The sequence below is a fragment of the Seriola lalandi genome, unplaced genomic scaffold, assembly GCF_002814215.2.
Source record: "Seriola lalandi dorsalis isolate HSWRI2012SDOR001 ecotype SW California unplaced genomic scaffold, Sedor1 jcf7180002054443, whole genome shotgun sequence".
In the NCBI taxonomy this organism is placed as follows: Eukaryota; Metazoa; Chordata; class Actinopteri; order Carangiformes; family Carangidae; genus Seriola; species Seriola lalandi.
Window position 1 is genome coordinate 998,375 of NW_019524996.1, and position 13,567 is coordinate 1,011,941.

Sequence of the window (13,567 nt, forward strand, 5' to 3'; positions counted from 1 at the left end):
ATTTGATTAATCGCAAACTTGTTAAAAATGTGTATACCACTTTAAGTAGCTACAACTGTATCAACTGATAGCTCCTTCATCTTGTGGAGGGACTTGGGACTGGGTCAAAGTTTGGTTTTAGGACTTAACTGTTTTAGTTTATACTGTGCTCATTTGTTGTAAAGTTGTGTTTTATCAAATTGCCTCCATTTTTTGTGTGTCAAGTAATTAACACATGGTAGTATCATTACATCATGGAAGTATTAAAAATGCAATCAAAAATATTTTTTCATTATCAATACAGCTGACATTATTACCATTACCATTATTATTCTTTGATGATAAATTGATTGCTCAATGTATAAAAAGCCAAAAAATAGTTAGAATTGCCCATCATTATTCCCTGAAGTCCAAGTGAACATATGACCAACAGTCAAATACCCAAGTGTTGAAACTGTGAAACTACCAAATATTCAGATTTCAGAAGCTGGCCCCAGGGAATTTTTGGCATTTTTCCTTAAAAATTGATTAAAACAATCAATCAACAATCAAAACTGCTCACATTTAAGTGTATGTCAATCATCTAATCAATTAATTAACTGTTTATTTCAACTCTAATGTTCAGTTTTGCCATGTGGGGGTCAATAGTGGCCCAGAAACAATTTTTTGCCCTGGTAACCTGTCGGAGATTAATTCAAAGATGGTCATATCCATTAAAAGGAGGCTACATTTTTGTGCATTCCCCCTTTTTGTTTCTGTGGAGACCTTACAGAAAGTGACCAAATTATAAGATTAAAAAAATAACCATTCACAACAATGCAGAGGAAAAGGGTTTAAAAACTGATGGATATAAGACATCTGACATAACTTCTTCTAAAATTAGTTTCATAAATCTGACTTGATTTCATTTTGAACTATATATCTGAAAAGTTTTAAAAGCTTCTCATTTCTTCCCAGCCAAACTTTCACTCTGTCAAAGCTACCAGTGACAGATAAACTTTTATCCAATTTTCAAATGTCACAATGGAGCAGTTGTTACGGATGCAACAGTGAACAGCACAACTGACTGCTTCTCTGCTATTTTACTCACAAAGAGGATGCAATTATGAAGCACCCTCATGTGGTGACAACTATGATTACACTCAATAGGAAATGCTGTACAACTCGTGGCCTTGAACAACAAGTGTGACCACTGGGAGGTAGAAAGACAGTTTTATTTTTTAGTTGAGCCATTTCTCAAATACAGGCCTTATACTGTCTTCACACAAACTAAAGACACAGCGACAACAACAGAGAATGAAGAATCATTATATATTTTCTGAACAGGCACATTCCAATTAACTGGGGGTGGCAATATCATGTTTGAACATAATTTGCTCAAGAGCTGAGAAGTATTTCAGAAATTTTATCCATCTAGCAAGTCAGAACACAGAGACTTTAATTCAAATGAATAAACCATCTCTAATCATTCATGTCTTACAGTGTGAATCCAAAGTAGAGCCTTTCCTTGGATTGCATGTAGTTATACAATTTGATGAAACTTTCCAGCACAACAATGACACAGTAATAGCTTTTATTGTTGACAATCTGTCAGCTTTTGAAGGAATCACGCTGTTTTCACTTTATGTAAAAATCAGTCGCAATCAGTTGCTTTCCACACATGCAGTGCTCTCAGTCTGAAACAATGTAGTACAGACAAATCTTTAGAGAATTTACTGCATTGTTAATTCTTCTCAAAACAAAGTACTACATATATAGGTTACCACAGAGGGAGTGATTTACCCCTCTCCACTTCCTTACACATGGGTTGACTTCATAAATGCATCCATCTCAGACCTCTTACTTTGTCTCCCCACCATGCTGCTATCAGCAGAGCCCAGTCCAGAGTTGGTTAGAGAAAGAGTGGGAGGAATGTGCGTGTGAAGTTGAGAGTCCTTTATTGAATCCTCCAACCACCCATTCCATGGCCCATGTAACAGCTGGAGACAGCATGAGTAGGAGTGGACATGGGGTGAGATGTCATCACTGGGGCAACTGGAGCAGAGTGCCCTGTCCTGGGGGCAGGTAAGTGACGTTGCGGGAGCGGGAGAGCTGGAAGGCGATGTCTTCAGCTGCCTCCAGCTTACGTAGCTCTACCAAACCATCGCCAGCCTCCATCAGGGAGTTGGCGATGAGCAAGGCAGCTTGAGAGTCTCCCTCTGCTGAGATGATGGCAGCCTGCTTCTGTTGCTCTGCCTACAATGATAAAAAGTAGATTAATCTTTTCACAATAGAGACCGCATACACAGTTTTAAATGTTCAAGTAGTATAGGGATAACAGGGTTGATTTGTACATTAAAAATACCTTTTCTACAACAAAACGGGCCCTCTCAGCCTCTTGCTGGGCCACCTGCTTCATCTCAACGGCCTCTGTGAATTCCTTGCCAAAGGTTAAGTGCGTCTGAAAGAACACAATACATTTGTTTCTCCCACTTAAAATTCACAATACAATTGTTTCCCCATAAATATAAAATGAACACCACAAAATTTGCCAGCAGCTTCATACCAGTGACACGTCATCCAAGATGAGGCCGAAGGTGGAGGCTCTTTCAGTAAGGTCCTCGCTGACCTGCCGAGACACAAGCTCTCTCTGGGTAATGAGCTCACCAGCATCAAACCGAGCCTGTGAGAAAAGAAAAAACAAACACAGCAGTTTATGATTCTATTTAGCTGCTCATTCTCAACAAAATAAAACTTTCATCTATTTATTTGTTTTTTCTCTTTTTGACTGACACTCACCACTACAGCCTTTAAGACCTCTGTGGTGATGGAGGGTAGCACCCTCTCATCATAGTCCTCACCAATACTGGTGAAGATGCGTGGCAGCTGGGTGGTCACCGGCCGGAAGAGGATACGCAATGTGATGTTCACATTCTGCAGATCTGTGGGTTGTATGGTTCACAAGTAACTCATACTGCACACATTAGTCTACAGTAAAACAATCCTCAAACAACCAATAAAGCCAGAGACACAGAACGTGTATATGCTAAATCAGAAGATGGCAGAGCAAGTTCAGTAGTTTGTTAATGTACCTTTACTGCCTGTGATGACAGGCACGTTGCGTGGTCGGGAGCGGCAATCAAAGATGACAGGCTTCTGAACCCAGGGAATGAGGAAGTGGGTACCTTCACCGACAACAGCATCCTGCACTCCTCTGAACCTGTCAAATATCACAGCCCGGTGCCCTGCATCAACTGTGGAAAGATGGATAATTATTCTCTCTGTCAAAAGTTTTGTGTATACAGCATACACATTTTTATAATTTATAGCTCTGCAACTGTCAAATGTCTTATAAAGAACTTTTGAAATCATATATTGCTGAAGAGCTACCTGGTGCTACATGGCTGCTATCAGGTTTATTATCAATTATCAATCAAACTATAAATTTGACCACATAAATGCAACATAAGGACACGTCGTAATGTCTCCCAGAAACTTATGTTGTGTTGGTCTTGGGGCATTTCCAGATTTACAACATGTTCTCTTTATTCTTATGTGTTATCAAATCATTATTTGCTTGTGTTTTGTATTAAACTCGTCATGATCACCCAGACTTTCTTGACTGAATGCTGTTGATGGGAAGGACATCCAAAATCACTACAATATTTAGATAAAAAGGCCCAAGTACAAAATGTCCACAATTATGCTTGAAGAGTGATCAATAATGAGTTATGTGTATTGCTGCCTCTTAATACTATTTTCATTATTCATTAATCTGACAATTATTTTCTTGATCCACCCCCCCCCCCAAAAAAAAACAAAAAACAAAAATACAACATCAAGGTGACATCCTCTGAGTGCTTGTTTTGACTAACACAAGTTATATAGTTTACCATTCAACAGGGCTGCAACCAACATTTATTTTCATTGTGAATTAATGTGAAGATTCTTATTTGTTGTCGGATTAATCAGTCATTTGGTCTATGAAATATCTAACAATTGTCAAAACTAGCCCATTTCAACTTCACAGAACTGAAGGTTTCCTCATATATTTTATTAGTGCAACACTCCAAAACCCAGAGGAATTCAGTTTATTGTGATTTATGACAAAGAAAAACAACAAATCCTCTCTGGAATTATAAATTATTTAACAGTGTTTCAACTTTTTAGCTCGAAAAATGACGAATGAAAAAAAAAAAAATCAACTTGATTGTAAATTATTTTTGTCAATCATTAAATCGACAAATTGTTTCAGCACAATGGTGAAAGACAAAGAAAAGAAGAAAATCCTTATATTTGCGAATCCAGAAAGGGTATTTTTTTGCTTTGAAAATATTTGAAGCAATTAATTGGTTGCTTAATTGATATGTAAGGTGTCCAACTGACCAGCACTCACCATTAAACAGGGCAGAGTTCACAACACCTCCACCGACGGCGAGGGCCAGCCCCAACTTCCCAATCGACTCAAATAGCTTGGCCATGACAGCAACCTGCAGGCGATGAAGCGGAGACAAGAGGTTGAAACTTTTAGTACACGTTGGTAAAACTACTCCTACGCATTGTAAACCATTTAGGCATTTGTCTTTGTCAAGCCAGGTTAAACCCCCTCTTTCCAATAACAGTTGGCTTTGGCCTTGAGTTGAGTGATGCCAAGGCTGAGGGTGTTAGCTCAGTAGTTAGCATTGCCTCACCATCTAGTTGTGAACACAGGCAGCTGACAAATGAAGCTTACTTGACAGAGCTCTGTAGCTTCTAGTTTATGACTATTAAATTACTACTCATAAAAATTGTACTATATATTATAACGTCAAAAAAAGCTCGTGTCGGCCGAGTTCAAATAGCACGCCGAGGTAACATGCGTACCATGTTACCTCTCCCTGATAGCTTACTCCACACGCGTGAATGATATAACGTTATCTAGGGATAACACAAACAAATAACGTCTCCAACTCGCTTTGTAATTACTGCTATACAAACGTTTTTAACGATGCAAGTAAGTATTTTCAATGAGTGTCATAACTCACCTCGGTTTCTCTCAGATGTCTATGACCTCCACCGGACACGACGTACAACACATGAAATACCTGTCCCACTGCGCATGCTCCCTGGATGAAGCAATGCAGCCTCTGATTGGACAAAAAACAGTCCTCTTCTTCTACGGCAGGTTTGAGTTGCAAGCATTCACTGTAATGGCGCATTACTGCCACCTACTGTTGTTAGAGTCACGGTGGACCTCACATAATGTTAAGAATTAATAGGTTGAATGAATAAATCGGTACAATATCATATCACATAACCCATTCAGTATAGAGCAGTCTACTGTAGGCATTCAAAATAAAGTTTTGCACTCACACTTTGTGAACAAAGTGAGGGTGCAAGTTTCATTTCAGCTTGAAATTCATACTTTCTGCCCCATATTTTGTTCTACCTTTTGGCTGATATTATATCCCTGCTATATGACCTGTGAAATGACAGAGAGCCATATTTTACTTCATTCAAAACTTTATTTAACTTTATTTATTTATTTAGCATAAAAATTCATCAAAAGTAAAAGTACTCATTATTCAGAATGATGATGTGTAGTTACTGCTGATAAAGGTGGCACAAATTTTTACTACTTTACACTGCAGGGTGGCTTAATCTACGATAATACACAATAATTTATTAGTTGATATGCAACTAATAAATTATTGTGTTGATATGCAAAGTAACTAGTAACTAAGTAACTAGTAACTAAAGCTATCAAATAAATGCAGTGGGGTAAAGAAGGCTACAATATTTCTCCCTGAAATGTATAAAGTATCATGAAAAATTTTAAATGTACTTGGTTACATTCCACCACTCAGAGAGCACTATCATTGCAGTTTAGTGTGTGAAGAAATCACCATACCCACAGAAAAGAGCAATATGTTACTATGAAAAATGCAATACCAGATACTGATTAAATCTGTCTCACTATGAAGTAAATTAGAGAATTGTATGACCTTTTGTATTTTTGGTTGGATTGATAAGCCTGCCTGTCACATTCAGGCTGACAGACCACAGATATACACACATGCTGCATTTATTAGGCAAAATTAGTTCAGATCTGTCACTCTCCAGGTTAGCTTTCACTCTTACCTAAGTGAAAGTGGCAATACCACATAATAAAATTACTCTGTTATAAGTAAAAAAAAAAAAAAAGGAGCATCAAAATTCAGAGAACCAAAAGTAGAAATATTAATTACTTACAGGATTATAATTAGTGATAGTGTATTCATGTCTAGATTCCAGTGCTTTATATACTGTAAGGTAGCTTTCTATGATAATAGGCCTATATCATAACTTATTAGTTGATCTATATTTTGAATTAAGAAGATGCAAAGTAAGGAGTCAAGTAAATTTGGTGAAATAAATAGTACAACATTTCGCTCTGAAATGTGAGAAAGTGTAAATATAAAGTATCCTAACATAAAATGGAAGTCCCCGAGTACAGTACTTTGTATAGGCTGAAGAAACTCTGTATAGTAGGATACGCAGTAGGACGGCACACGGTCGCCCCCTCGCGCTGACACGATGAATCACACAATAGTTGGTAGTTTCACTTTTCCTCCGTGGCTTGTAAAGTGTTACGGTCTTTGAAAGATAGAGAGAAACCGCCGTGAAACACTTGTAAGGTCAGTACCGATTACAAATCTGAGAGATTATATAAAACACACAGTAACAGCGTCAGGTTCAAACACACGATCCGTCGATAGTACGATAGGCAGATTGTCAGTTTAGATGTGTTTGATTTTTCCACTTCCTTGACACTCAGCTCTGCGAATGTGGCTTTCCCTCTCGCGTCTAGATACATTATGTGACATCCTGTAGAAGTGAACTTTCGACATTTTTCGCATATCTTGCAGGTTGGTTGCAGATTTGACTAGAAGAGTTTACAATTTAACATTAGCTGATATGATTACAAATACCTGTCGTGAGTGGGGGGTAAAGCAACATCTAGTCAACAAAACTGCTGCTTTTACAGCTGTTTATTCTTTGTCAATTTGTTGCCATCAAAATAGCTGCAAACTGTAGGTGGGAAGGAAGAAGAAGGGGCGTTAACTTCATCATCTGTCACAATCTGTGCATATTATTTACCATTTTCACATTTCTGTCCAAATTACACAAGGGGATTTACACTAAAAGAGGGCAACGCGTTTTCTTCCGCAATACAGATTAAATATCTCAGTATAGTTTAGCGCATTAAATCAAATGTCAGCTATCAAAGCCTGCCATTGTCTTATTCTGTCACTCTTTTAAATAACTCAACTTCAGAGGAACTGGAGAAGACACCTGAGTGAATTTGAGACTGACAATGATTTGTTCATAATCTCAATAAAAAGTAATTGATGATGGCAACTGAAATGGAAATTTTTGAGTATGTTGATGTAGTGTCATAGAAACCCCCAATAGAGGGTGTTCTATTATCAAATATGTCTCCCTTCCTATTTGCAAGGGTGGGGTCTGGTCTTTGCATGGCTGCCTGATACTAACATTAACAGCTTCTTAAAGAGGCATTGTGCTTTGACTTTTTGTCACCATCATGTTGATGTCCACGCTCACCATTTCTACAGACTCATGACATTCCCGTGTCGCTGTCTTGCTCCTGTCACTCTGAGAGTTTCTCCTTCACAGCGGTGATTGTGTTTCTCCCAGCAGATGGCAGAGCGGGGCAGGATGGTGAGGGTGAGTGGTCTGCCTACAGACATTGAGGAAGACAGACTGAAAGACAAGCTAATTATCCACTTCCTGAGGGTCAAGAATGGAGGAGGGGAAATAGACTTTGCCACTATTGTCAAGGCGACACCCTTTTCGGCCCTCATCACCTTTGAGGACAGTGCAGGTTGGTAGGGTCAGGGTGTGTGCATGTCTGTGCATATGAAGTGTGGGTGGGTTTTTTTTTTTTGGGGGGGGGGGTCTGAATAATTAATTAGTTCTACTACAGAGACATTTTCCCTTTGTTGTTTTTATTTCACCCTTGCTTTGGCGATGTAAGTATTGGCTTCCCATTCTAATAAAGCCCCTTTCAGCTGAATTGAATTGAATAGACTATATTAACTACATTTACACACAGGTCTCATGGTACAACATAAAATGCTTCATTAACTTTCACTCTAAAGACTCCAAAATCTTGTTGCAATCATTTGCAAGGTAATAGTAAGGTATCACACTGTATGGGCTGTCACCGGTGATTTACCCGAGCTGGACTGTTGGCATGCAAGTCAATGGAGTGGCCAATGGTGAAAGCGCTTAGTCAGGATGCTTTGCAGACTGAGATTGATTTCCCTCTGCTGACCCCTCTCACACAGTGGCACAGAGAGTTATTCAACAGAGCAAGCACATTCTGGAAGTGGATGGGAAGAAGTATGAACTCGTTGTAACTGAGCATCATGAACGCCTGGACCCAGACAAGGTATATTTAACTAGATTATTGAAAAATATTGGAACAGGTATTGAATATACAGTAACATCCATTAATGTCTGTTGTCTCACTTTTTTCATAATCCTAGGTCATCTTAAATTTGTCAGCGACTGTCGCCTACAGCCTGCTTCCCGGGGGAGTATTGGCGTTGAAGAGCCTTCATACGACCCACCCTGACGTCCAGATAAACCACGATGCAGAGGAATTCTGTACATTGTGTGGCGCCTACTCCAAAGTTCAGGCTGCCTTGGCTCAATTGCTTGGCCATCCTGGGTGCCCACAATCAGAGGAAAACAAAGAGTCGGGGCAACCTGCGCCTAGTGGCTCCAGGTCTGTTCAGACAACAAAGAAGTCTCATACTCAGGAGTCAGAAGATCAGAGCAGAAAACCCAATAAGCAAAGAGAACAAAGCAAGAAAGTCCACCTTAGCAGGCCGTCCGATGAGTACAACTCAAGCTCATATAGAGACCTCACACCAAGTGGTTATAACTGGGAAGATACTGGCCAGACAGAGGGTGCAGATCTGCAGTTTCCTGGGCATCTTACCACATCAGAGGAGGACTTCTCACTTATTGTGGATGCAGACATGTTCCAGTATCTGCAGAAACACTGTGGGAAAGAATACCAGCATATCCTTAGTCAGTATGGTGTTGGGGTGGTGGATATGACAAACCAGGGGTTGACTACTCTGTATCTGCAGGTTACAACAGGAGAGGCAGAGGGTGGTCAAGAGCAAGAGCGCCTGGTGTTGGCAAAAAAGGCAATAAGTGGGCTTTACCAAGAGAATGAGACCAAGATCCGTCGAGCTCAGCTCCCGAAGTGTATCCTGTCCCCCAGGGGAGGACTGCAAAGGGCGAGAGAGAACTTAAATGTCAGACTTCCTAAGCTTCTTCTGAGTGAGGATGACAGAAATATTTATATTATTGGGAGCAGTAGTGACGTGTCTGAAGCAAAGCAATTCCTTCTCCTGGACCAAGACAAAGTGAGGGATAAAAAAGAGGATGTAGCCAGTCTTCGTAGATATCCTTCATATGATTCAAGTTCATTAACTCCTACTGATGAGGTGAGAGTCCCCTTCACTAGGTACACCACTGAAGGGTCTCTGGATGATAGGATAGATCAGCTGCTGAGGTCAGGGGATGAGGAGAGGAGAACTGATGGAGCCAAAAGGTATAAACTAGCAGCTCGGTTTAAGGATACAGGGCTGTCTGCTTTAGGTAGTCGACCAACTGACTTCACTTTACGAGGGCTCTCATCTCCCAGTAGACAAACGCGCCCTGGGCCAATGTTGGGGCATGACGTCCTGTCAGAAACAACAGGGACTTCTGGTGAAAGATTCCCCAGAGCAGAATCCCAAAACACCGGAGAGGATATCTTGTTTAAAGGTGGAGATGCTTTGCATTCATTTACCTCTACGCAGAATAAAACCCTGTTGACTTCAAATTTAATGGATACTCGACCAAAGAGTTTAACATCCCCCCTCAGCACTGCTCAGTCCAGTTTGTCAGGAAGTACTACACTTCCACCTGCAGGGTCTGGATCCACCTTGAGGCGAGCCAATAGTTTCTCAGGAACACCTCAGCAGAAGGCTCAGGTTATGAGTCAGAAAAGTCACGACGACTCCAGCAAGTCCACAGCCAGAGCCAGGGGCAGTTCTTCTAGCTTCAGTACCCAAACAGTGAGGGACAAGCGGGAAGTCTGTAATGCAGAGATAACAGTTTCCTTGGTGATGTGGCAGCACATAAAAGAAGCCTACAGCACCCGAGTGGACGACCTGACTTCTGATGTCCAGATGAAAGAGGGCCGCCCAGAAAGCAGTGGTGATCTTACTGTCACCATAAGAGGGGCGAACTCGTCCAAAGTAAGTTCATGTCAGCAAGGTCTACAGAATCTGGTTGACTCGGTTTGTGTAGACTTCTCTGTGCAGGAGCTGCACTTGTCAGCACTGGGTGTTACTGATCCAGCTGATGAAACTTTACAGGCTTGTTGTGCTGAAGTCCGTAGCCGCTTCAAGAAGGTTACTATCCAGATTTTAAAGAAGAGCTTATTTCTTCTTGGTCCAAAACAGTTGTGTTCTAAGGTATGTGCTACACTGCAGGAGGTGTTTTCTGGAGATTTGGCCCAAATACCTGAACAACAGGTCATCTCTAGCCCCTCTACCTCCAACTGGAATCCGTCCACTTCTTCACAAATGAATGAGGAGCAAAGCACTGGTCTGCACTGTAACAGTAATCCTCAGGGGAGGCTAGAGAGCCAAACAGGCAAAGGCGACGGGACAGCTGGTGGACAGGAAAGGAGAACAAGCCAGATGAGTGACTTTTGTGAGGCAGAGCTTGTGAACGGATCAGTTAGCCAGCCATTAGTGAGGAAAGAGCCTGTCATTAAGGAGAAAGTGAAAATTATAAGTACAGTGGAGATGGATGGATTGAAAATTGAGACACTTGTCAACCACTCTACAGCAGGAAATAATAGAAATGTGACATGTGTGAATGGTGTCGGGTCAACAACAGCCCGTACTGATGAAGCCACAGCCCTTCATAAGAAAGAGAGAACCATGCATTCAACCGAAAAGCAGAGTGTACAGCAAAGACAAGGAGAGATCCAGGATATCCCAGAGGAGTCCAGGTTAGGTCAGGGAAACCTGGGCTGCCTCTGTGTGTGTGGGGACAATGGGACGTCAGTGACGACAACCAAGTGTGGGATCTCCATGTGCTCAAAATGCCTGGACACCGTGCACGTCCACTGCAAAAATTGTTACGAGACAGCTCCGACTCCCCCGGGTTTCCGGGGCAAAATGAGATACTCTAAACTAGACATCAGGGTACCTGGTCACAAGAGGGAATCTGCTGTCAAGATCACTTACAACATTCCTGATGGCATCCAAGGGGTGAGTGGCATACTTTGAATATATTGTCAATGAGAACTGTTGTATCTACTAGAGGCCATTAGCAAAATATACTGAGGTGCCTACTGTGCCGATTTCATCTTGGTTGAGACAACAAATGATATAGGTTTGTTCGATTTGACTGCTTTACCACTTCACGGAAGGTAATAACATTCTGCACAGCCTCTTTATTACACAGAAGTTAAATATGGGCTTATTAAAGCTCAATGTGACTCTTATTTTATAAAATATATGTTTGAATTTACCTTGTGTTGTATTTGACCCCTACGGGATGTGAAGACGCATTTAGCTTCACCTAACACCCTTCATAGAGTTTGTTTTTTTATAATGTGGCAGAAATGATAGTTACAGTTCTCGTCCTCCATGGGTTTCTTGCTCCGCTGTGATCTGCAAGCACCAGTCAGCACGTGCTTGTTTATTGTCAAAAGTCGTCAATAGTACAACAGAGTGTAAATTCTGATCCTCTGTGCAGGTTGATGCTGTGTCAATAATAGGACTTTACTTTGTGCTTATGTGTGGTAATATCTAGAGGCTTTGTTTATGACTGTGTTCTTTGCTTACTGTCCTACCAGATAGATCACCCATCTCCAGGAAAACCATTTAAAGGAGGACAGTTTGAAGCCTTCCTCCCTGACTGCGAGATGACGAGGAATCTCCTGCCCAGGTTGGAGAAAGCCTTCAGGCAGGGACTCACCTTCACAGTGACAGGCAAAGAGGCAGGGGCCAAGGTCACCTGGGACTGCATCCCACACAAGACCAGCCTACAGGGAGGCAAATCAGGGTGAGTGATGCCAGTGGGAATATCTACCAGAGCTGCAAGATTGAAGGTCACATACACTAGGCCATGTATATCTGAGATGAGCGGTCTTCTTTTTGTCTCTCTCAGGAACGGTTACCCAGATTCCACTTACTTGAGTCGCTTGTCTCAGGTCTTGACCTCCCATGGGATCCAAGAGCCACCAACCAAATCTTAAGAATATACAAAAGTTCTCATCTACTTTTATACTCTTAATTAATTTGTGATGTTTGATGATGTATATAGAAATGTAGATCTTTTTTTTTTACATAATAGAGATAGTTCTAATTGCAGCTATTTTGGATTTTTAAAAGTTTTATAACCTGCCTCACCGTTGCTTTCTTTTAGATAGACAGACGAGTTATAATTTTTCATTTGTGACAAATGAGACCAACCATCACATCTTCATTATTTCAATAACATTCCTGAAAACAGCTTGTTTTGTAAAGATGTTTTTTGTACAGTATTGTGTGCATATTACTGTATAGATATAGATTTTGTACGGTCCTGTTTTGGTTTTAAGAAAAGTAAGGAAACAGGAAGAAGATATTTGTAAAATATGAGTTTGTAAAAATCTCTCGAGTTTTTTCAGAATGGGCACAGAAATAAAAAAGCACATCTGATGTTTTTTTGTTATGCTTTTTTTATTAGTCCTGGAAAACATGTAAGGCATATGGTAACATTACACACTGAAGCGTTACAAGCTCTAGAGGCCATGTGGACAACATGGCACCACGCAGTAAACCCAGAGTCAAGCACAGAAGCAGCATCAATTCAAAGGGTTTAAAAAACAAAGTCGAGACGAGAAGAGTGTTTGCAACCAGGAAGAAAACAACACAAGGAAGGACAGAGGAGAGGAGTGCTAGCTTAGAAATCAACCTGTTGGGTATGCCTTGTAGAAAATTACCAGTGGTGACTGAACTCTAACAGGAGATGTGTAGCGGGATGGATGTGAAGTGAGTTTCTGAAGCATTCCCAGAGATAGGTTAAGGTGTATCATGAAAGCACCAGCTGGCCATGAGAGAGCCCATGCTGAAGGTGAGGACAGGGAGTCAGGTGGCACAGGGGGGGCAGTGGATTGGCTTCAGCTGGCAACTTGATACAACTGGAAGGGCATTCTCACTCCCTGACACCACGCCGCTACATGACTACTAAACTAACGTGGAAAGAGACGGTGAGCTGTACATACACACATGCCTTATTATCTGGTCGACTAAACATGCATCCTAGTACTGTACACGACAAGCCCAGCCAGGTTGTACTTTCTTAGCATCTCTGCAATGTTTGCTGTGATGTGGCTGCATTGCAAAAAACCTTTAAAATGACTGCTAAGGAAACAATAGCTGCAGGCAGATGTGGCTGTTTTGGGTTCTGAGTTGGGTTCTGAGTGTGGATGAGTGAAGACAGTGGCTCTGTATCTGGAAATGACCCACTGACAGAACCTCTCCTTTTGACTCGCAATACT

At 41.1% G+C, this 13,567-nt stretch overlaps 2 protein-coding genes across 4 annotated transcripts; one reads left to right on the forward strand and one right to left on the reverse strand.

The window, feature by feature from the left end:
* Positions 1 to 1,176: 1,176 nt before the first annotated feature.
* On the reverse strand, positions 1,177 to 5,061 carry phb1 (prohibitin 1). Its single transcript, XM_023411019.2, has 7 exons — positions 4,983 to 5,061; positions 4,355 to 4,448; positions 3,051 to 3,212; positions 2,758 to 2,900; positions 2,525 to 2,641; positions 2,324 to 2,419; positions 1,177 to 2,214 (listed from the first exon to the last, which is right to left on the reverse strand). Exons 2-7 carry the CDS (start codon positions 4,437 to 4,439, stop codon positions 2,002 to 2,004), a joined length of 816 nt encoding a protein of 271 aa, XP_023266787.1. The 5' UTR covers positions 4,440 to 4,448; positions 4,983 to 5,061; the 3' UTR covers positions 1,177 to 2,001.
* A 1,466-nt stretch (positions 5,062 to 6,527) lies between these two features.
* On the forward strand, positions 6,528 to 12,725 carry LOC111658441 (uncharacterized). 3 transcript variants are annotated; one of them, XM_087175298.1, is made up of 6 exons: positions 6,528 to 6,614; positions 7,639 to 7,822; positions 8,289 to 8,392; positions 8,490 to 11,288; positions 11,879 to 12,087; positions 12,193 to 12,725. In XM_087175298.1, the coding sequence occupies exons 2-6, from the start codon at positions 7,639 to 7,641 to the stop codon at positions 12,278 to 12,280; spliced, it is 3,384 nt and encodes a 1,127-aa protein (XP_087031424.1). In that variant the 5' UTR covers positions 6,528 to 6,614; the 3' UTR covers positions 12,281 to 12,725. The 3 variants fall into 3 exon arrangements, with proteins under 3 accessions (XP_087031424.1, XP_087031425.1, XP_023266742.1); XM_087175299.1 differs by having other exon boundaries at positions 6,563 to 6,614; positions 7,636 to 7,822; XM_023410974.2 differs by lacking the exon at positions 6,528 to 6,614 and adding an exon at positions 6,683 to 6,845.
* The last annotated feature ends 842 nt before the right edge of the window (positions 12,726 to 13,567 follow it).